The 24,241-nt window shown below is 35.8% G+C and overlaps 4 protein-coding genes across 4 annotated transcripts in view; 1 reads left to right on the top strand and 3 right to left on the bottom strand.

Moving 5' to 3' along the window:
• Positions 1–1,419: 1,419 nt before the first annotated feature.
• Positions 1,420–3,048, bottom strand: LOC119189405. Its single transcript, XM_037438941.1, has 2 exons — positions 2,949–3,048; positions 1,420–2,647 (listed from the first exon to the last, which is right to left on the bottom strand). The coding sequence occupies exons 1-2, from the start codon at positions 2,974–2,976 to the stop codon at positions 1,914–1,916; spliced, it is 762 nt and encodes a 253-aa protein (XP_037294838.1). The 5' UTR covers positions 2,977–3,048; the 3' UTR covers positions 1,420–1,913.
• A 1,828-nt stretch (positions 3,049–4,876) lies between these two features.
• On the bottom strand, positions 4,877–6,068 carry LOC119189406. The gene is made up of 2 exons (XM_037438943.1): positions 5,771–6,068; positions 4,877–5,593 (listed from the first exon to the last, which is right to left on the bottom strand). The coding sequence occupies exons 1-2, from the start codon at positions 5,790–5,792 to the stop codon at positions 4,890–4,892; spliced, it is 726 nt and encodes a 241-aa protein (XP_037294840.1). The 5' UTR covers positions 5,793–6,068; the 3' UTR covers positions 4,877–4,889.
• Positions 6,069–6,627: 559 nt separating this feature from the next.
• On the bottom strand, positions 6,628–10,153 carry LOC115454437. Its single transcript, XM_037438942.1, has 4 exons — positions 10,077–10,153; positions 8,200–8,364; positions 7,354–7,589; positions 6,628–7,088 (listed from the first exon to the last, which is right to left on the bottom strand). Exons 1-4 carry the CDS (start codon positions 10,099–10,101, stop codon positions 6,765–6,767), a joined length of 750 nt encoding a protein of 249 aa, XP_037294839.1. The 5' UTR covers positions 10,102–10,153; the 3' UTR covers positions 6,628–6,764.
• A 4,784-nt stretch (positions 10,154–14,937) lies between these two features.
• LOC115449543 overlaps positions 14,938–24,241 on the top strand; it is a 185,390-nt gene continuing 176,086 nt past the window's right edge. The window contains exon 1 of the mRNA XM_037438959.1: positions 14,938–15,121. The gene's annotated coding sequence lies outside the window, so the exon portion shown is untranslated. The remainder of the gene's footprint in view (positions 15,122–24,241) is intronic.

Genomic DNA, 24,241 nt, shown 5'->3' with positions numbered 1-24,241 from the left:
CGGTATCGCTTCGAACGCGCTGGGAAATCCTCGATTCGCGTTTTAAGCGTTTTAGAAGAACACCATTTACAAAGCGTGACAAACTTTGTTCTATCTGACACCAGCCCAGACTCTATGATTCAGGTGGATGAGTATGTTCCCTGTCTAACGCAATTTCGTAATCCTTTGTGCGCGTCCTCTCCACCCAAACCTTCTGGAACTCGAACATCCTGTGGACAATCGACGTGGCGTCTACATGAGCAGCCAAAATCTTCTCGTACAATATCAGATACCATATGAAATGGCTCTTCCAGCCGAGATACCTCATCTGGGTGTACATATTGTCCATTCTCAAAAGTATCTGCGTCAAAGATCCATAAAGGATTGCTATATTGTAACTGATGTCTGAAAAAAATCGTTTTCTGAAAGGCTTCGTCATGTCCATCCTGTACCTGGTAGCGTAGATGGACTGCTTCATCATATCAAACGCTTTGGAGATGAAGAATGGACCGTCATAGTAGGCTTCTCGTTCGACGAGCCACTTGGGTCGGTATTGGCGTCGGCTCGCTTCGTAATTCCTTTTGGCGACTTCGACAATTTTGTGGATATTTTGATAGTCCAGGACGCTGACGTCGAGGTTGTCAGCGTTGTATTTGTTGGAGGAGCTGCCGTCGCCGAAGAGGAAGTCGAATACAGAACCATCGTTCGCATTCGAACCGTTTAAGATGTTGTTGTTGGTGAGGACTTGGTCCAGGATCTCCGCGTTCGGCACCGGCTCTCCGGGCCGCAGTTCTAATTGTAGAGATGGTTTGATACCTGAAAAGGCGTCACGTTTGTGTTTATTGGATTGTGGTTTCAGGCTCAGCGTAGATGGTGAACTGGTTTGTTGATAAGAATATATATTTTATTATTATAGTGTCTTGTCAGGTTAATCCCGTTTATACTTCAGGAAGCCCAGTTGCGTTCCAGTTTGATGTAAGTTCTTTAGGTAATTTGGTCGTTATTATATTTCTCGCAGCTAGAGCAGCAATTTAGTCTTACCGAGGTTTTTTTTATTCTGTATAATATTCGGGAAGTTGTACCTATCATCAGGCGAGTAATTTTCTCGTCTCCATTAAAAACAATTATAAGAAACTTACCGCTAACAAACAGCGTGAAGAGTAATATCATAGTTATAAATTACAGTTCGTTTCGATCAGCGCATTTATATATACAAAAAATTTCCGCATGGTCAATTTTAATTTTATTGTTTTCCATTACATTCGATTAATAGTTTTAGTAGGTGATAATGAATTGTAATTATATCTGTGTTCCGTGTAGATTATATTTATAGGTATTTATTAGTTTTTAAACCTGCCATTATGTATAAATAAATTATGGGCAATAATTATGTATCTATAATTCCTTTGCTGGGGATAGTTTGAACCATAACTTGGTGGGTATTGGTTAAAGTATATTTATTAGTATTAAAACATAGTAACATATTAAACATCATGTAATTATGGCTGCCTGTAGCATGACGCGTGGGGAGATGATGACAGAAGTTGTAGGTTCAATCTTCTGAGAATATGCTTTACTTAGCTAAGCCCACGTGAAATAGATTTTCCGCGATAAAGTTTTAACGTATACTTTCCAAAATCAAAAGTTGTCCATGTCCCTTCCAGGGTCTCAAACAATCTTCGTATCAAATTTTATCGAAATTAACTAATTTAGTGGTATAGTATTAAGTGGAAGCGTAACAGATAGTGAAAATTACATTCGCATTTACAACATAAATATGGATAATGTGATTTTCTTCAAAGACGTACAGGTTGTTGCTGGAGCTGGAAATCGAACTTCTAATGCAGTCGTATTTGTTGCTTCTAGACTTACGTGGCTTGAGTAGATTTTTTTTCTATAATGTCGACCGTGTTCAGACATTGTTTACCAGCTTCCTAACCGCTTGGTGGAGGTGTTCTCGTAGTAGTTGGTCTTTTTGACGACATCCATTTGGGCACCCGGGATCGTATCCCTTGCTTGATACTATATTTCTCATCTAGCCTAATCAAAACCCACCATAAATACAAGAAATCTACATGCAATTTTGTAGCTTTAGTGTGCAGCTGAAGATGCCAGTCTTGGTGGAACCATTTCGTCTTGTTTTTGTACATTATGGCGTATATATCCATCATTCTCTTGAAGATCCTTCGCAAATGCCTGTATACGAATGCTATACGGTATCCAGTGTCAGTCCTGCTGAAGTATTTGCAACTCTCCAGCTCTCTCAACTTATGCCTCGCCATGTAAATAAGTTGAAGTATTAAATCTAGTGCCTTTTGCTTTGTCATGTGGAAAGACGCTTGCTTAAAAGCTAAAGTGTCTCCATCCCATCGGATCACTTGTCTTCTCGTATCGTTCAATTGAATACCTAACTCAGCCAAATCTATCTGAGCGACTTTGGTTCTGGGTTTTGTTGCACCAACATTGAGTTTGCCTTTATATGTGTCGAGTTTTTGAACGAATTTAGTTAGATTCAGCTTTTCTATGTCGACTACTATGTTTTTGACAAATACTCCGGGTATGTTTCTGATATGATTGTCTTTTTTTTCTTCGATCACAAATAAGTCGTTAATGTCGGGGAATTCTTCGTCGAGATCAATGTCAGAACTTCGCGTTGATAGTATCAGTACTGAAATTTTAAGTTTTTATAGCATATCATGAGTGGAGGACGTTATGTAACAGATACGTCGTATTAGCTTTAGTAAATATTTTTCGAATCTTTTTATCCAGCTCGTCTTATTACGACATCTAAACGTAATTTTTTATGTGTCAAAGAATTTTTTTACGTTAAATATGAATCATATATCTCAGAAAAAAATATATTATGGAGCAATAAACAATTGAAACTGTAAACAAAATACTAAACACTTCTTTTAAAGAACAATAGCAAACTTGAAAAAAAAACATAATAAAAATATTACATGACTTACAACATAAAATAATTATTCCATTCATCATAGCGGTCTGTGAAACATTATGCAAATGACATAATCGCTGTAATATTTACATTTTTATTAGGTAATGAATGTGTTGTGGGGAAATTTAATTATGATTTTTTTACATTAATTATAATTTTATACTGTAAGTGTATTAAGGCTATATATTTTTCATAACAGAGCCTATTAAATGTTATGTAATGTCAGGGTAAAACTTTGCCATTTTTTAATAATCTTTAAAGTAAAATGTTAGTTTCAGGTCTGACTAATTAAATAGAAAGGGCTAGCCTTGTAGATGCTAGGCTTAACACGAGCGCAGTTCATTGAGTGCCACACACACACACAACATCACGCATTTATCCCCGAAGGGGTATGCAGAGGCGCATCAGGGCACCCACTTTTCGCCGTGCCATGATGTGATAGGGGGCGAGCCTGTCGCCACATCGGGCACAAATTCCAGACTTCGGGCTGATACTAAGCAGAAAAACCCAAATATCACTTTGCACGACCCGGGACTCGAACCTAGGAGCGCTATCGTACCATGCTTACAGTACAACTACGCCACCGAGGCAGTCCTTGAGTGACGACTCACGATTTGACTTATCCGTAAAAAAAGTTAATGCTTTCTAGCGCGTGATTCTTTTAACACAAGAGAATATCTTATGTAGAGTTATATAAAACCAGCTCGTCCTTTTTGATGGTACAAGATCTAAAAGTACCAAAGGTTCATTTGTTCATTAGTGGTCACTGCTGCGTATAAATGTTTTTTTTTTTTATTTATTTTTTATCCGAGCACAGCATTGTGACCTCACTGCACCTGATGGTAAGTGGAGTGGGGTCCAATTGAATGTTGACTGACGAGGGATGATTACCCCTCAGCAGTTTACACAATTATGCCGGCCTGATGGGACCGGATATACACAGACTGATCCCGGAACGCGATACACTTACATGGGCCACTATGCCGGGTGTAACACCTTGTGTATGGTGGTCGCAAATTAGTGGTGGTGGTAAATTATATCCTACCTAAATGTCTGTAATACCATAGGAAATATCGATGCGTTGCCAGCCTTTAAGGAATAGTATTACCTTCTTATTCATAGACGTTTTGTATCTAAGGACGAAATAATGCTGTGATATCAAGTCTTCTCTAATATTGAGATACAATATTAGCCAATCACAACGACCCTATGTCTACGCACTGTGAAGACTGCCATGCCGTCAGCACTGAAAAACAGACTTGTTATCACAGCTTTGCTCCGTCCTTAGATAAAAAACGTCTGAATACGAGGGCTAGTTTTTAAATATCCCTCAATATTGGTATTTGTAAGTACATTAAACAAGTTATACGAGGACGTTGTACGAGAGAAAATATTCCTTAGCTAATCGTACCACTAATCGTATGCAAAAATCTTTTTGGTATAATAGCGTGTTGGCCTCTTTATACCGCTGCAGTACCTACAAATCCAAGGGAATCTCCGTCTCTTTCTCCCACCCCCTTTGTTTGTCTCCTGCACTCTCTCTCTAACTTGCCGTTATATTCAGCTTTTGGGTTCAACGCAACACCACTACGTCTTCAAGAACATTACAGAAAGTTCCTTGTTTTGTAAAAGGCCGCCCTTTACTGAATCATATCGGCTCATTAAGGAACTTTACGTCTAGGGTCTCAAGGTGTTGACCTCAATATTATATAGCTATTTGTAATCTAAAGTTTTGGGGGGCGTTGGAATAGTTTATGGGTCACAGTCATTACCGTCAGGCAAGCGATTTACCCTGACACGCATTAGCCACAAGGTATATACTATATCAATCAAGAAAATTTGGAATTACGTCTGTTTGCTAAACAGTATGTGTATGTGTTAATATGCTTATTTTATCAAATAGAGACAAAGATTTACATATTTAAGTAAATAATACGCAAATTGTTTTCACCATTTACTGGTTTTTGCTAGCTGTATTTGGTGAATCCTTTTTACCTACGATGATGAAGTCAACAGCCGATTCCGTGTTATAAATTTCCCGTATATAATCTGATGTATCTCTGATATCCACGTCGAACCGCACCACTTGTTCATACAGCCTCATAAGAGATGTCAGACTCTTGAACCAAGGGTTCGAAGCGTTTTGCAAAGAGGCCGCCGCTATTATCTTCCTCATTTCAGTCTTCAATCTCCTCAACCTATTGAACAGGTACCCGAGCCTGTATCGCTTATCGGTGCGGAACCTTTTCCTCTGCGCCAACGCCGCGTACACCTTATACCTCGTATGTATCAAGAATTGTATGTTTGTTTTGATCAGCATCATCTTCTTCTTCGGCTCCATTTTCCCGTACAGCCAGTCTTGAGGGTCATCGTGCCCGTAGAAGTCGCCATAGGATCCTCTTCTGGTGATGTTTGATAGTTGTTTAGATATTTCGTTGAAATCGAGCAGGTCGTGGTCGTGTGGGGTCGCTATGATGTCGATACGAGGGAATAGCTGTTGTTCGAAGCCGATGTCCTCTTCTGATTCGTCATCTATCTCTTCGTCTTCGGTGCTATTTGTATCCGGTTGTATGTACAGATCTTTGAATTTGAGGCTGCCGTGAATGACGTTGTAGAATTCGTATGTGTACGGTGAAATTGCGTGAAGGATTGGTATGACTGTAAGTTGAAAGCATTTTTAATAATGAGGTGCTCGAGTTTGTACCTCTACTGTGGGTCATTTATCAGGTTTAGGCTAGAAGCTACCCAGTTGGATATAGAATACAGAGTATAAAGAATATCGTATTTGCCTGAATGTATAGTATTTGGGACTTCAATAAAATAAATAAAACTTACATATTAAAATGATTATAATCATAATAACAAAACCACACGCTACCTACGATAACAATATTAACGAAACATTGAAAATATCTATGATTCCGTTAATTACCACACGTTAATTAAATGCATTATTAAATAATTCAATTTGCAATATGCACAAATTTCATGCGGGTTTACGAGTATATTCAATTTTCAGAATTAGCTTTAAAATTTACAATAGGAATGGCTATGTTGTCACTAATTTTATACAACTGAATAGCGAGACGGGTGCTCGCCTGACTGCACTCACTCAAAGACGACCACACATGAACAATTGCAACAGTATTTAGAACATTAAATCACACAGCTTTGAACTACAATGCACTCATCACGACGATAATTATTGACTGCCTCGGTGGCGTAGTTGTATTACAGTACGACTGCAGCGCTGAAGTGTTGGATTTGATCCTCGGCTGGGCAAAGTGATATTAGGTTTTTCTACTGAGTATCAACCCGTAGTTTAGAATTCGTATCCCATATGGCTATAGGCTCGCCCCCTATCATATTATGAGGCGGAATACACACGACGCAAAGTGGGTGCATCAGTTGCGTCTCTGCTTACCCCTTCGAGGATAAAAAGGCGTGAGTGTATGTGTATATTGGATGTGAAGTCTCATGATGTCCAGTAACAATGTTTACAATGTCCTTTCTAATCTGAACATATTTGCATTGTTGAGAATATAGCGGGAGCGGACCATTGCATTATGTTTTACTTAGTTCTTAATAGAATAAGTTACCAGAGGCTCATCATATTTTCACTATTTGCACATTCACTTATAATTTATCCGACGGCAAGCTTGCGTAAGTAATGGTAATCATATACTATCATGTAAGTTACAATATGTATGCTATTTTGAATTTATTATTACCAGTGAATAAATATAAAAATTAAGTATAATCATAACTTGTCCCTACTTAAAAAAATAAGTCATAGCAAAAAGAACTAGTAACAATTAAGTTTATTTGTTTATGAATCAGTAAATATCCATTCCTTCTTCGGATGTTTCGTTCCATTCGCGAGCATATCTTTAAGGTAGTTATCGTTTTTCTTGATTAAATCAACTAGTAGTTCAACAGTGAACCAAAGGTTGAGGACTCGTTCCTCAGTGGATAGGATTTCGTAGAGTCTGTGCCTGTACATGACCCACTGCCTGCCTAGGATGCAGGCACGGAATGCCCTGAAGGCAACCTTCGAGAAAGTCTTGCAGGCGTTGTCAGTTTTGCTCATGAGGTATCCCATTTTGTAGAGGGAGTCTTCACGATATTTGTCTCGGAGCTGTTGCATGATCACCTGAAAGTTTATGTTGTGTTTGTTTATTTGAAAATATTAAAAATATTAAGATGAGTTTTTTTTTCTGAATCCTAGCTTTGAACCTAATTATAAGTACCTGTTGTGTAGTTAAAATACTTCAGATTCCATATAATTCGTTCGTAATTGCGTTCTTGAAGACGATTTAAGGAAACAGCCGGTTGTAATTCGTAACCTTAACTTAATTTCATAAATAAACCTTTAGATACGCTCTCATATGTAACAAAAGCAGTATAATGGTGTTTACCATTTTATTCCTAGCCTGATAGATAGCCTGCTTCATCAGCTCGAAGAGTCTTCGTCTGAGACTGAACCGGTCTCTAGGGAAGTCCGACAGACCTGGAGGCGGCTGCCAACGTCTCCCATCCTTCATCACCAGCAGCTTGGCGTCTCCGTCTTGAACCTTCACCCTTAGGAAGTCATCTGACATGTCGATGCCTTTCATGAAGATGTCTATTTCTTCCTTTATTGTTAGTTTTATGCCTGCCAAAGATAAAATGAGCGATATAATTATAATTTTAGCAATTTTGCACAAAGTTAAGTGAACTGTTGGGTCAAAGGGGCCTTATTCTCTATGACAGTGTAAACTCGTAACACGAACGTTAAGTTATCTTCGTTAATTAACGTGGAATGGTATTCTGTATGCTCATTTCTATTATCTGAAACGCAACGTGGTGCGTTACGTGCTTATTGTACACTCAAAATAACGCGTGGCGTAGAGAATATGGTCCCTGATGGTAAGTGGTAACTAAAAACGCTAACTACATTTCAGATTAACAAGGTTATTCAAGGATTGGGAAGTGTTCAAGGACTGTAAGGCCTGTTAGGGTTTTACTGCTTGCTTAAATGGTTGTAGACTTTGATAATATTTTAAAGGTGTTTCCAGATAATTCTCATAATTACTGGGTATTATAAGAACCTTTTTATAACATTGTTTCTATAGAATACGTTTATTATGATATTACAAATGGTATTTTGATACCAATTAGAAGTCGAAAATACTTCACATCTGCAAAATATGAACATAAAATTCTGTTCACATCGCGTTCTACTTTGAATGCAGTACAAAACATTTGAATAATAAATAAGTCACCTTTCTTCTTAATCTTATCAATCTTATCCCAGACAGTGCGGGGATCGTATTTTTTCAAATAATCCTTGAACGTCCAATTTACATGTTTTCGTCGAGGTTTCCCGCCAATTTGGTTCTTTGTTTGCCCTTGCTCGTAATAAGCTATTGATTCAGCCAGAATTATGTCTTTGGAGAGGAAAACAATATCATTATCTCAGTAATTATATCTGCATAATTTACTCTAGTCAATACGTCTGGAATAGTTGGAAAAAAGTCTTCCAAGAGTTATTTACTTCAATAGGTTTGGGACTTAAGCTCCCCTTGGTGTACATTGGTTTCTAATAGAGCAACAATAGCTATTATTCTAGTTCCATAATCATGAGAAACGTGGAAACAATGTCGAGCAATGAGGTATTTATCAGTTCAAAACAACAGATATTTACATCCATCGATATATATGTACTACGTACTAGATTTGGCGTTCCGAACATTCACTGTGTTCAACTGAATTGAACTGCAATCCATTCAAACTGACTTTAGCATGGTCAATATTGACAGCTTGTGATTGTGTATGGAGTGGCGCTTATGATACAAGAACTCGAGTCTAAGTGTAAACCTGGATTTGAATAAAAAATATTAGTTAAATAAGTAAAATGATTTGTTGTTCAAGTGAATAAATAGGTTATATCAGTAACGTTTTAGTTGCCATTTTAGTTCAGATTTTGAACAAATAGTTTATATGGACGTTCGTGTCTATAGAATATACGTCAATGATTACAACACATTTTATTCTTTGTCATTCTGTAGTTTTTTGACGTAAAACTGTTTCCACCTATCCGCCTAGACACCATTTGTCTCAAGTATGCTAGAGGTGCTAACATAACCTGCAACCAATTAAGGTCCCCTTGAACGATACTAGCTTCCTCATGACGGCTAGAGGGCTTAGTTCTCCCTTTGTATTTGACTACAACTTTTATATGCTTGAATGAATAAAAATGTATGGCATTTTAGTCGTATTTCTTTATTAATTTCATATAAAGCTTACGCTATGAAAATTATCTATCTTTATCTATATTAAACTAAATGCTATGTGACTTTTAAATCACATAGAGTTGTAATAATTGTAAAATTACAGTAAAACAATAAACGGATGGATCGGTATTGTCTCTAATTCAATAGTGTTAGCAATGATTAATCACCCATTATCTGCATTATTATATATACTAATATGGAAAGCTGAAGAGTTTGTTTGTGTTAACGGCTAAGCTTAGGAAATACTAAACTGATTTTGATTTTTTTTCACTAATCGGAAACTACATTACTCCTCAGTGCTATAGGCACTTTTTATCCCGGGGAAACTATTCACGCGAGAGGAGCCGCAGGCAAAAGCTAGTTTATTATAATAGGATAACACTTTAATTGGCTCTTGATAGTGTAAACTAAGATGGAAAATGCCCAGAAATTTTATTACTTATACAGGGTAATTTTAACATTGCGTAACTAATGAAACCACATACTTATTTACTTGGAAATAACAATTTACAATAAGTTACTTAACCGTATGTGTAAAATAAAGAAGTGTAAGTTTCGAACAGAATAAATATTAATAAAAAGTAATTTTATGCCCCCTTATGCCACTACTTTTACTCTAAGAGAATTCTTCTTAGTGGGAACATCATACTTTCATTCAGGAATACCCTCATGCACCCCGTATTCACATTAAACTATAAAATGATCAAAAAACCAGTAAACTAAAACTAGGATATTTGGTGAAAATATTCGTTATAAATAGATGATTTTTGGCACAATGTCAGCAAAGGTAAAGACGAGTACGTGGTATCATTTAGTACCGCAACGTCAAAATGACCCTGTATAGAAAATAGATATCGAATACTCACAAACAATAAATATTTTATAAAACATAACGCAAAACACGCGGGACGCTCGTTATTAATCAGCACATTGTATAATGCGATTGCAATTAAAACTTACCAATTTATTTAATATTCACATACGGGAGAGAATTATTGTTTTTGCGCAATTCGCATAAGCCGTGTCCATTTATGCGGACTATACTGGTATTGTATTGTGGTTTTTCTTGAAAATTATCCAATTATTATACTAAAGCATGAAGATCACTTGATTATTGATGCTGGCCGCAAAAAACGCATCGGTCATCTTCTATATAATATATATAAAAATGAATCCCTATTTCCCTTGTTCACGCCATCACGCCATCACGCGTGAATGGCTGGATCGATTTCGCTAATTTTTTTTGTTTTGTTTGTTATTGCCAGAAGGTTCTTATGAAAGAAAATATTCAAAAAATTGCGCGGAAAATTAGAAAATTTAAGAAAACTGAACGAACTGAACTGAAAATATTAATGTTATATAACTGTCAATTGTTTGAAATAACTGTCATCGATAGACAGAATGCGTGCTGCATATTCATAGTTAAGACGAGACAACGTCTGTCGGGTCAACTAGTATAAAATAAATAGCCATTTATCAACACTTGAAGTGATGATCCATGTTGTAATATTAGTCTATGAATGCATATGCATAATAGCATGTAGCTCGACTCGAGTAGGGTAGTAGCCAGTAGGTACCAATGTCTCAAAGCAATGTGAAGTGACAAGGTTTTGGGTTTATGATGATTGAGATTTTTTTTGTCCAAATTCCTTTTTTCATTCCATTAAAATGCGCAGTGGTTTTATGGGTGTCCATCGATGGATATTAATGATCCATTTACTTGATTGACGGCATATGCCATCCTTACATGAATGAGATAAACTCAAACACAACAGATTTTATATGGTTTTCACCAATGAATGTAAACTGATTCAAGGGGAAGATCTAAGTATGTAATTCGTTAATGTTTTTATCTACGATAGAAAAAGCATTGGCATCACAGACATTAAACTATATAGTTAGCTATAGCATGGACATCAAGGCCAAATTTTTGCTCCAAAAGTTGTTACCAATTGGTAATAAGTCGCTGTCTTATTTGAAATGTCCGTATGGAAATATGTCACAGCGTACTTAGATATTAATACAAATATAATATATTTACAGGAAATATGCTAGCATTCGCATTAAAACCATGATATAGAAAAAATATTAAGTATTTTAGATTGATGTTTTGCAATTTCGTATATTAAGTAATCTTCACATAAGCGCAAAATTTTTGTATGACGATCTTCCCAATGTCCGAGTTATATAATCTTAGATGCTATTTGAGCGAAGTCTCGTGATTCGCTAGTAAAAATTGTTACTACCTAATTTATATTAGGCAAAAATGATTGCTTAGTAGTCCCTTGATGTCTAATTAGCATTTAAAAACGATATACACGATTTCATCAATTTAAATAGCTAAGTCGAGGGAATGAATTCACGCAAATGTTTCTGTTTCATGCGGTTCTAGTAATTTAAGTTATGGCCTTTGAGTTATACTGATGAGTGCATGAGAGACTTACGCTATTTACATCGCGTGAGCTGGTTTTAAAGTAATAGAAATAATTAGGAACGGTTTTTTTTAAGAATTAATTGAAATAAATCCTACTAATATTATAAATGCGAATGTTTGTGAGGATGGATGTATGGATATATATATGTTTGTTCCTCTTTCATTAATATTGGTTACACATCAGAAAAACACATAGGCTACAATTTATAATGATTTGGTGTAATTTGGTCATAATATAACGATACATATTATTAAGTAAGTTGGAAAAAAAAATGCTATCTTGGAGTACGTTGGAGTTAAAAGTCCGCGACAGCATATATCTACCTTTTATGTGGAAGTCACTATGACCGAAATAGTCAGACATAAATATAATTAAATCGGATTAATTTTTAGCGGGACTTTTATCTCCGAAAACTCCTTCACGCGGGCAAAGCCGCGAAAAAACGCTAGTACTTAATAAAATTACGTTTTAGGGCTACGTAATTTTTTTTATCCTAGCTAAATTGAGACAGTAATGGATATACTATTAACATGTTTAAAATAAGATATTGATCAATGAGAGACTTAAACTTCTTGAAGTTCGTCCGAATTAAATCTTTTGTACCGGATGTAAGTACTACACCCATTGGCCCTAATGCGCGTCTAGCCACTGTGTCTCGTTTTTCATCATGTGAAGGTTACGGCAGCCACTAGTTAAGGTTTTAGACTTTTGTTGGAGGATTAACGCATTGTTAAAGAGCATCGCTATCTAAAGGAGAGAGGGGACGCATGACCAATGACAATGTGACTGTTGTGTTCGGGTTTGAAGAACATTGTAGCCAGTGTAACTACTGGACATAATGAGACTTAACATCTCATGTCTCAGGATGGCGAGCGCAATGGTATACCAAACAATACTTTGTAATTCAACGTGTTGGATGGTGTTTCTACTGTTTATGGGCGGCCGCATCGCTTACCTTCAGGAGAATGAGTAGCTCGTCCCATTACTCAGAAAAAAGTGTATATATTAGGTTTTTTAACAAAAGCCGTTGACATCTTGCTTGATTTGCAGCTGTTATATTTTTTACATTCCACTGCACAGGCCACTTTTTCGTATCATTTTCTAAATGGTACTAGTAATTTTTGAGACACTTTCATGACTGCCAGTTGATATTATCTTCTTTTTTTGGTTTGATTTACTCTGAGGATTTACTCCTTAAGGAGAAGGCAAAGGCTCTCAGCCATACAGCCTAGTCTGTCTTTTCTTTTATAAGTCTTCTTTATTACAATTTAAAGGCCGGAGCCATGTCTGTAATTGATATTTTCTTTGATCTTTACTTCACTTATTTTTTATAATATGTACAGAGGACAGGCTGTAGTCATTCGATCACACAGCCTAGTGTTACGTATCTTCACTTAACTTAACAACACATGCAGTAATGGCCATATACAGTGTCCTGCCGAAAAAAAAAATTACATTCTGTACCATTCAACAATCTGTATTCATTAAGTTTTCCCGATAATGTTTTGTGGGCAACGTAGATCAATAGTTATGAGTATACGAAGATTTTCTACGAAACTACTGAATCCGGAAGTTGCGCGCAAACTTTGTTCCCAAGTGGAACTCGTGTTAACTTGCGAAAATGTTTTGTTGTTAAGCGATTTTTGTATTTATCTATTCAGGGGCCTTATTCTCTATCCCGCACGTTATTTTGACAGTGTGTAACAAGCACGTAACACAACGCATCATGTTTAGGACTATAGAAATTTGACTTACAGAATACCATTTCACGCACATTTCTCGAAGATAACAAGACACGGCCGCGTTACGCGTTTACACTACCATATAGAATAAGGGCTATACTATAAGCAATGATTGTGTGTTGAATATTTTTGATTGAGTATCGACTTAGAGCTTACGGCTCTCGGAATTAAAGGATTCCGGTAAACTCTTTCTGCGTCTCACTACGTGTACTCGATTCTGCGTATTTCGTGAAAGTTTTGCTCATAATAAAAAATGTTTATAATGCAAACCACTTTCGAAAATAAACCAAGTGAAAAAGAATTTTTAATTAACAATTCGAGAAAATTAAAAAAAAAAGCTAAATCGATTTGATTTTCGAAGTAACTAGGATTGTTCAGTGGTCAACATTCAACTGTCAAATTTAGTATATTTGTAGCACATAAATTTTATTTTTTTGCTCTCCTCTATATAAACTTTAATAATGTCAAATCTTACACTTCTCCATGGGCGCAATATGTTTTAAAAAGGGTACAAACATTGGCCTATTTACGAATTATTTCTAGGGAAGGCAGTTGGCAGAAGCAAAAAAGCTCGCTAAAATTCAACGAAAGGCTTGCATCACGCAAGGCTTTTCATAGGGTGGACATCGTCCGCTCTTGCCCCCCACTAGGTACACCCATGGGAATCGCATATTTTTCACTAATACATAAATAATTTTTAATATATCGGGTAACATATTTGTTGAAATGTTATCGATAATAAAGTAATGATTAAGTAACGAGTCATTCTCTCGCGCTCCTTTGTGGCCATCTCATATTTTATTTGAACGAAAGAAAAGTTGGTCAACACTACGCGCCCGTCAATATGTGCGGTCTCTTTGCACCTGTAGCTTTCCCGCATCTCCCCTCTCACTCTAACACGCCCCGGAAAGCATCATAGAGTAAGTATTTCGAAAATTGTGGAATATTTTGCCTATGAATAGTTTGATTTGGGAAGTAATCTCAATAAGTCGTGTCGAAAGATACGCAACACGTCTTTAATCACATGCGAATTTTGTACGTACCTATAATAAAAAAAATATTAGTCGCCTGTATACTAATTAAGTAATGTTTCTAACATTACACTATAAGACTTTAGAAGTAGGTACCCAGGTGTATATTTTAATGTAATTAACTCATCTAGCTTTATTATTTTGATGAAGAAAATTGGCGAAGTCAAGAGAATGATCTTATAATATAGAATATTTTTTTGTTTTAATTTAATATCTATTTTGGTACATTTGACCTAATTCTAAACGTATTTTACTCTTCTACAGCCATCTTATCAAATATTTGTAAGCACTTAATTGGGAAAATTTATGTTTTTTTTTTTATGTCAGAGTTCTTTATATCAATATACCCGTTCGTCCACTAAAAAATAATTTTACATCTTTATTTATATACTAAAGTTTTAAGTCTCAAGACCGACACACCTTAACACCTCTCCTAAAAAATATTTTTTAATCTATGGTCCGTAGTATATCGGAGCGTAGGGGTTTCCTACCCCTCGCGGGCAGTCTGCCGTGGTTCGCGCCGGTGACGCCCGCCCGCTCCCGAGCACGAGCAAAAAAAATAAACACGAAAAAAATGTAGCAAATCATTCGCGATCACGTCCACAACATCAGTACCATCGTTCAGTTATACGTGCTGTGACTTGTGACCGCTGGGAGTTGACCCCGTGAGATTTTATCTGAACCACATTTACAGTAATTACAGGTGAGTTAAACGATCCCTCTTTTTTGGTCGCTTTGTGGCTTCTGTTTTTAGTTTTGACACGGTTTTAAAGCGCAGTTCGCCTTTATATGTTCCAGGTTAAAATTTCGTCTCATTACGGCGTTTTTTGATTACTAAATCTGAATTTAGTACTAATGACCTAATTCCACGAATATACAACCTAAAACTAAAAACAGCATCATTTAACAAGCTTGCATAATTAGTGTGAGGGTAATTCTAAGTTTAAAACTGTAAATATGAACATACGCTAAGTTCGGATAAATCCTAATAAATATAAGAAAGTTGAACTATTCGAGATTTTACGAGGGGCACTTAAGTTTTATTCGAATAGATATTTGGTTAGCTCGGCAAATCCTACGATGCTGGCGATAAAATTGGAAATTCATGTCAGACATAAAAACATACGTTTATATTTTTTTACGGAGATTGTAAGGATACTGTGAAATGATTTTGAATATTAGATGGACCTGTTATTATATTTTCTACGTTTGACATTTTCGTATCTTTTATTTAGTTATCTTTAGGTTTATAAAATACTGCCAGGTACCATACCAAATAAAAGATACTAAAATGAATTACGTTTTACGATTTTCGAAAATATAATTTTAATTTTTTCTTAGTTATTAGTGGCGAAGGACCATTTAACCCGATTTCTACCGGCTTCCCTTTTGTAACTTATGTAAAATATTACATTGAACGAGTTGCAAACCGCATATATACATAATATTAGTACTTACTTATATGTTGTGTTGTGTTAACTTTCGGATATTTTCACTCTTCGCCACTTTTATCCTATATTATAATGCTCCTGATCACTTTCATTCGATATCAATAATAACAATAAACAATCCTCAATATCCATAACATGTTTTTTACTATAACATATAATTTTAACATCAAAGGAGATATAACTTAACAACCAAGGACCAAGATTTCTTTAGCGTGAAAAGCGTAAAGATGCTTTTGAATATAATTTCAATTTTTAAGGCAAACGCTCACCTATAATAAAATTAGTCAGACTACCCGCAAAGCAACTCTTGTATGTTATAAGTCGTGTTTTACACTTCGCTTTTGAATTTTGATGATATTGCTTACTAGCATTTCTATGACTTGATTACCTAAACAGTGTTAATTAAACAAATGCTTATTGATTTCAGACTAAATTTATTGTTGCAAGACGGTTTGATGTAATGTCCTGTCTGCTCGTTTATTAAAGGATCAGGTTTCATTGTTTATTATCTCTACAGGCCACAGTCTAAACATCCATTTATAACTGCACATTTTAACTGTACAGTTTAACTGTTCAGTTAAATTCGCATGTTGGAAGGTAAAATTGACAATTGTACAGTTCATTTGACCATAAACAGAGCTGATATCATAGTATTTTATTGTTGTATTCAGTTTAGATAGACCGATCAGTCGCTCGAGCCAAACTGTAGAGCAAAATATTATGTTTTTGCTCGAAGTTGTTTTTACATTTGCTGTGTCAAAAATCTATAACACAGCAGGATTTATATATGAGTTTATTAATTATATTAAATGTCTTCCTAAAAATCTTGTAAATACTTATTCATAGACGTTTTTTATCTAAGGACGGAGTAAAGCTGTGATAATAAGTCTGTTTCTCAGTGCTGACGGCATGGCAGCCTTCGCAGTGCGTAGACATAGGGCCGTTGTGATTGGCTAATATTGTTGTATCTCAATATTAGCCGTCATTACATAAAAATAACGTCTATGAATAAGGGAGTTAAATTTAAACTTTTAATAACCACAAACTATAGTCAAATCAAACATCTCAAGCGTGTGTACTTACAACAGCTCAAGTGGAGAATAAAGCAATATGAAGAAATTGGGAGCAAAGCATAGCCAGCGACAAACTTCGTCGGCCGCGACCGAAGTAACGAGTTGTACTTCATGTTATCTGCACTAATAATCATGTGGGTTGTTAGTACTTGAGATCGGTTAGTTGGTGTTAGCTTTGGAAGATGTTGGTTTGATTTCTGGACGAATGGCTTAACCTTAAAGCCAATTGCATACCAAGAACTAAGAAAAGCTTAGCTTGTCACCTTATTTATTTATACTCGTGTGCATAACACAGACTATGTAAAGCGACGTACGTGTAATTTATTCAGTTATCCCAGCTAACTACATTACCATAGTTGCTGGTCTTTATAAAAGAGGTTGCGATAGTTTCAATCAATTGAGTTTTATATCTCGTCATTTATTTATAAAAGAAAGAACTGCTTCGGTGGCATAGTTGTATTGAGTGCGCGGCACGGCATCCGTTCTGACGTCTCAAATAATTTGCTTGCAGTGATATTTCTTTTCTGCTCATCATCAGCCCCGTTTGGTATTTGTACCCGAAATGGCGATAGGCTAGCTCCTTAAAACATGGAACGGAACATATATAAGTGGGTACCTTAGTTAGCACTTTTGTTTACTCCTTCGGCGATAGAGGCGTGATGTTAGTGTTTTTTGTTTAGTTTAGAAATATCTTAATACACGTAATGATGTATTCAATAAGACGTCTGAGAATGTGTTTAGTTAAATATATTAATTTTGCCAATTAGCAAAGAAAAGGGTACACCAAATTAATATTCAATTTTAGCCATCAAATTGATAACGATTTTCATTTCTTAGAACTAGGAAGGTTAATAAATTAACACAAGGAATAATTTATGATTGAAGTAGGGTAATATATTATGGTCGGAAATTCTTACCTCTTATGGTAACTAGCTTCTGCCTGCAGATATGTATACTTCGGTCCTTCTGTGCATTATCTTGGATACGAAGAACTTGTATGATAAATCCACGATGTGACCTTTGCGCCTTCTTTAAAATCCCTCTTAAATTTGTAAGTTATTAAAATAATGCGTACAATTACGGACTTACAATTCAACCCTTTCTACATTGGTATCGTTGACATTACATACAAATATGTACATCCACTTCTGGCGAAGGGACAAACCTACATACCTTTACATTTATATCAGTAGGGATACGCAAGGGTCTTTTGTACCCTACATTTCATGCGCATCTGCGTAGAAGTGTCTAATATCTAATAAATAAGTAAACAGGCGTCTTACAATATAATCCCGCGGGATATTCGCGGGCGGCCATGTTATATACTCTAACTTTCTATGTACAGGCATTTATGCGCAGTTATCTACGAACTACGCACGTCTTGGAAATGAGGGTTCTATTTGGCTGCTTCGTCTATTTTGCCGTCAAGCGATGTAGTGCCTGTAACTTGTAGCTTATGGTGTGACCAGGATTGGAAGTAAACTTAAAATGTATATTTAAAAAAAATATATCGTATTTTCAAGAGGGACATCCTTCCCGAGATCAGTCCTATTTAGGGAATCAAATTGTGTCAGAAAAACGACACATAATAAAAAAAAAATTGAACTGGTTTGGATGTTTGGCACACAGACTAATGTCCAGGGTCAACATATAGGCTTTTTATCCATGAAAATACTCAGTGGGCATTTTATTCCAAGGACAGTCTTTCACGCAAGCGGAGCCGCGATCATCATTTTGTTCTACATAAAAACAAAAAGATTGTTTTTCTAGTCTGTGCATAATAATTAACTTTAAAGAGTAGATTTGTAGTGTTTTTATTCTGGTTGCTGTTTTTATGAAAGTTAATACATTATTTGTATTTGCAGTAGCTGGTCTACTTTTGAGTTTATGTTGCTATGTTTTAGTTTAGTTTTTCAGGAAGTTTTGTATGTAGACAGCGGGAAAAATGCTTGTTTTAAAAGTTTAATTATTGTTTTAAAAGGTTTTTTAGTTGTGTTAGGTTTTGTGATTAGTGAAATACGAACCTCGTTTAATTTTATAGCTTGAGAAATGACTCGAATTCTTCGGATTTAATTATATTAGTGTTGAGATAGGTTACACCAATATTGTGGTAAAAGAAACGTCTCCGTGACTTATCAATAATGGTAGAGTGTAAAGGTAAGTCTGTAGTATTGAAAGCAGATGACTCAAAAGGGTACACCGCGGTTTCAGAGAAACCCAATGTGGAGTTGTAGCTTACTTTTGAATAACGTACAAGTGATCTTACTTCCACAATTTCTACTATTACTTGACTCTAACTGGACGTCCACCTGTGATAGGATGAACCACTTGATAAAGGTCACAGGAACAAAAGATGCAGACCGCTCTTAAGAAATCCTTCTAGAAATCCTTAAAACCTCGGTCAGAATACAAGTTAAACGTGGGTTTATAACACGTATTTAGTAAGTACTTTGATCTGGGAGTACACATGCTAACGCGCCCTAATACATTTTATTACCGCGCGTTTGGCTGACACGCGTATAACCGATACCATCTGAACGGAGCGTTCAGGGGGGGGGGAGTGTCAATAGTGTGTGCTGTGTATGTTCGGCACTGGACGTCATATGGCTAATGATTCTAATTAAGCAAAATAAACATTACAGCAATGATGGCACTTCGTTAGCTTAAATCAGTGATACCATTCAACAAATTTTGTTCACATGATTTTTTTATTGCTTCGAACGACGAGATGAGCTTACCGTTCGCCTGATAAACGATACGACCGCCCATGAACAGTAGAAACACCATCATACAACTTGAATTACAAAGTATTGTTTGGTATTCGACTGCGCTCGCCATCCTGAGACACGAGATGTTAAGTCTTATTATATCCAATAGTTACACTGGCTACAATGTTCTTCAAAATATAACACAACAGTGAGTACACACTGATGCTTGGTGACATAAATAGAAATTACTTTATGGTACTTTTCATGTATTGTTACACAATTTTATTCCAAGGGTCAACGCCTCATGTAACAGCGTAATTTCGTAAAAAACCGGACATTAGGAATAAGGCTCTTTGTAGGTTATGTAGCATGAATTCGGTCCTCAGTAGCTTAGTAGACGTCCTGGCATGCCGCCAAAAGTATACGGATTCATCTAATTTTCTTACAACTTATTACATGTGTTTTGTCTTTGTGTGATTTGGGATTTCGAACAATGTATGGACCATGCTAAAGTGGTAGGTACAGATACAAATTTATATATATTTGTATTCACGATTTCTTATGTTTACGCGAATATTGAACAGATAAAAAACATGGTCCGCTTCCGTCCTGTGACCACGAAGGCTGCTGTATTAGAAACGTCGGGAAACAATAATATAAAAACCGCGAGAAAATCCGTGAAATAGTTTTATTTCAATATTTTTATTATATACAATATTACTAAGTATTTTTATTTATTTGATTTACCAATGTTTCCATATATTAATACTAGGACAATACCAATATTTGCCTACATTGACACTTGGACTAGAAACGTGCAAAATTCATAGCACCTTAATATAAAACAATTATTGATACAACATGAATCAAACATTACAATAGCAAACATTAAGAATAAATATTGTTTGCGACTTTACCCGCGTCAAAACCATTTCTTGCTACAAATATTCCTAAACCACCACAGCTATCTACAGCGCAACCTACACGTCGTCAGCACCATCTACTTAAAAAACTTTTCTACAGAAGCAAATTACCGAGATAATAAAAGCCTATATGTTAATACAAGACATGGTCTATATGTGTGTCAAATTTCATCCAAATCCGTTCAGCAGTTTTTTCGTTGATTTCTAACAAACATCAAAACATCCAATCATTTTCAAAAATATTCGTATGTATATTAGTCAAAAGTCAAATAGGAGAATGAGTTAGACGAAACGACTGTGACAATAACACCCTAATACATTCCTATTGCATAACCCTTATCTTCCCTATACCACTATAATGTTTATCACTAAATAAATCATTTATTGGAATCTCGGAATGACGTAATAGAAGCGGAACCGGATGTGCCGTGGAATCTTCGACAGTACTTTATTGAGATGTCAATGAGGCAGAGGGCTTGGTGAATGCCCGTCCCCGTCTCCCCTCCGCGTACAAGGCGGAGTGGTTTTTCGATTGCTTTTTGTCCAACGGATTCTAAATTCATTTTGTGGACGTTTGGAACTGTTTTAACGTTTTTTAAGGCGAGGGAAAACATTGTAGGGAATCTTTTATAGCTAAAAGTGTTATTAAATATTGAGGGAATCTGAAGTCTGTTGATTTGAACTATGTTAGCGTTAACTAAACCCCAAATTGTTTAATAGAAGAGGCCTGTACCCAGCAGGACAGTAAGATTAGGAGAGTGATTATTAAGATTTTTAACAGACGTAGTTTCTATTTTGAAATTTATAATTGAAACGATGGTGAATGGTCACTGATTACCATATTTCAAGAAGATTCTTCACGCCATGAGATAGCTTTTTTTCACTCTACTTCCTTCTACGCCACTCCAAACTGGTGTCAGCAATACACTTACACACAATATGTTCTAGAAATGATTTCAGTTCAATTTTTACAGATTAAGTCGTAGAAATAGCATCCAACAACCAATTGACTTCTCTCATTATTTGTATACACGTTATCAGTAATAAGAAAGTCCACGTTGTACCCAAAGTTTCACGTAACCGCCTCGTCCCAAATCAAGTTGGGGTTACGTAACTGATTGATACCGTTCGATACAGCCGTATTACATAACCATGTAGCAGGTAATTAAAGCCAATCGAAGTCTAGATTACTGATTTGCCTAAATTTAGACTTATTTTAATTACTAATTTCGATTGCGGATGTTCTTAAAACAAAAGTCCTATAGTGTGAGATAAAAAGTTGTCTACGTATTTTACTGTTGTATATGCGTCTAAACTAGCTTTCACATCTATTCCTAGCATAGGAAGCTGGGTGTCTACAATTTGTTAAACATTTTGCCATGATTTGCCGTTAGAATCGGTTATTTAACTACCTTACTCTGAAGCCTATGTATTTAATTGGGTTGTGTATCCGTCCAAAGTGTCTTTCAAATCTATTTCTAACATATGAGGCTGGGTATCTACAATTTGTTAGATATTTGGTAATTGCCATTAGAATTGGCGTTATTTATTTATTTAAGGACCTCCAACAAAGGATACACGGCATTTAATAAATACAATGTAGCATTTGTACAATTAGCAATGCGACGTGCCTCTTCAATTATAGGAGACCACAGCATGCAAATTTATATATTAGTACAGCGGCTAAAATAATAATATTTGTTATTAATATTATTTAGATATATAAGTAGAAACTTATTTATTTAACTTTAACTACCTCACTCTGAACAAAGTAAGCATTGCACGATCGATAGAAATTTGAAAGTCATTTAGTACCCAAATGGACATCCAGGTCGCAACATGTCACTCAAACACCCAGCAATAAAGTAGTTGTATGTGGGTGAGCCAAAGTGCCGAATCACCCCTCACAGGGTGTCCATTAACTTTTTGCGTGCGCCATTACGGTGGCGGCGAATGTTTTCCGGCCACCCTGTATAAGCGTTAACATAGCCCCCTGTATAGCGGCTAATCTGTTTTGAATACCTACTTACTTTTAAGAGCCGGAAACGCATTGGCGCTAATTTTGCCGCGGTTTAAAAAACGGTCTTTGACTTTATATTTTTATTTGCTGAATGCGATTTGTGGCTGAAAAAAGAGTATTGGTTCTAATTCAGCTTTATCTAGGTTAATCAATATAAGGAGTTTTTTTAAAGGTTAATTGCCACGACGAGCTAACTATCTGCCTTAAAGTATAAATAATTGCTCATAAGCAGTGGCGAAATAAGCCAGAATATTGAATTATGAAGTATGTATTTTTTACGCGTTTGCTTGCCGCTATCACCTAAGTGGCGTAGTTTTATTACTATACGACTGCAGAGCTGAGGTCTCGGATTCGATCCTCAGGTCAGGTAAAGTGATATTCGGTTTAGGATATGGCGATAGACTCGATCCCTATCACATTATGGGACGGAATACACACGTCGGAAAGTGGGTGCTCCAGTTTCGCCTCTGCCTACCCCTTCGAGGATAAAAGGCTTGACTGTGTGTGTCTGATTGGTGTTACATGAGTTAGTAGACTGCACATGCCTTCAAATTTATGTATAACTTAAATTAGATTAGGATATATTTACCTTCAACCGTAAAGCGTATGATTGTAATTAAAATAAGCAAACTGAAAGTCCGTGCTCAAACACGCACACATTCTGAGATTGTATTCATGGAATGCTAAAGTAATTTATTGTTAGTCTGTCAAACAACACGCGATTCAAGTTATATAAATAATTAAAATGAAAATGTCTGATTTAGAAATAAAACTATTACCACAGTTTATGGTTATTTCTAAAATAATTTATTTCATTGTACACAGTAAATAAATTTGTGCCCTAAGTAACCGATTTTTAAAAGGACTTTTGATACATATAGTACCAACTTGTAAGAAAAACCTAATCTAGAATACATTTTGCCCCCCAAAAGGCTTTTCTAGGCAGTTCCGCTAACAAAAGGTAGTGTTTATTCAGTATTGTGATTATTCATTATTGTTAAGTACTTGGGGACGAGATACAAAATAGCTTTGTATCCATAAAAGTCTTTAATCCAGTGTTTTTGTAATTCCTGCGAGATGGTTGACTGTTACAGGTCAAGTAGAGTTCAGGGCGAAAATAATTTTATTGTTTGTTCCTTTGGATGAAAATAACTTGGGTTTCATTATTTAACAAACAACGTTTGTTGTGTATTAAAAATATTTGAATGATAGTCGAGATATGAGTTGAGATTATCTTAAGAAGCTATTTATGGTTTTTGTTTAATAGCTTTTTTCAAAAAAAATATCCTAATCTCAATCTTTAGTCCGATTCAGAGAACGTATCAATCAAAATAACTCATTTAGGTGCAAAAAAAACTTTGTTCTGATTGGTTAATTTTTGAAATAGATCAGAAACTCACAGGTATATTACATTTTTTTTATTATGGCAATTAGCGCCGATGTCAACAATTCGGTCAATTTGAAATGAGTACTCGTGTGGTTTGGTACTCTATGGTTAAAAACATACAGAATTAAGATCATTTATCTTCTTAACTTGAAAATAACGATTTCTTATGTTTACGCGCATGTTAGACATTTTTTAGCTGTTGGTGGTCCGATCTACGCAGATTGAGTTCATAGTGTCTTGAGCTCATTCTGTGTAGATCGG

This window comes from Manduca sexta, chromosome 15 (genome assembly GCF_014839805.1).
Source record: "Manduca sexta isolate Smith_Timp_Sample1 chromosome 15, JHU_Msex_v1.0, whole genome shotgun sequence".
Classification (NCBI taxonomy): Eukaryota; Metazoa; Arthropoda; class Insecta; order Lepidoptera; family Sphingidae; genus Manduca; species Manduca sexta.
This window is presented reverse-complemented; position numbering and strand designations above follow the sequence as displayed.

Excerpts from the sequence above, each read along its gene's own strand:
- LOC119189405 (XM_037438941.1), bottom strand. The coding sequence starts at position 2,976 with ATGATGAATGGAATAATTATTTTATGTT. Across the intron at positions 2,648-2,948 it reads TGGAATAATTATTTTATGTT|TACTGATACTATCAACGCGA; the intron begins GTAAGTCATGTA and ends TTAAAATTTCAG.
- LOC119189406 (XM_037438943.1), bottom strand. The coding sequence starts at position 5,792 with ATGATTATAATCATTTTAATAT. Across the intron at positions 5,594-5,770 it reads GATTATAATCATTTTAATAT|TCATACCAATCCTTCACGCA; the intron begins GTAAGTTTTATT and ends TTCAACTTACAG.
- LOC115454437 (XM_037438942.1), bottom strand. The coding sequence starts at position 10,101 with ATGTTTTATAAAATATTTATTGTTT. Across the intron at positions 7,590-8,199 it reads TGATAAGATTAAGAAGAAAG|GCATAAAACTAACAATAAAG; the intron begins GTGACTTATTTA and ends TATCTTTGGCAG. Across the intron at positions 7,089-7,353 it reads ATCAGGCTAGGAATAAAATG|GTGATCATGCAACAGCTCCG; the intron begins GTAAACACCATT and ends ATAAACTTTCAG.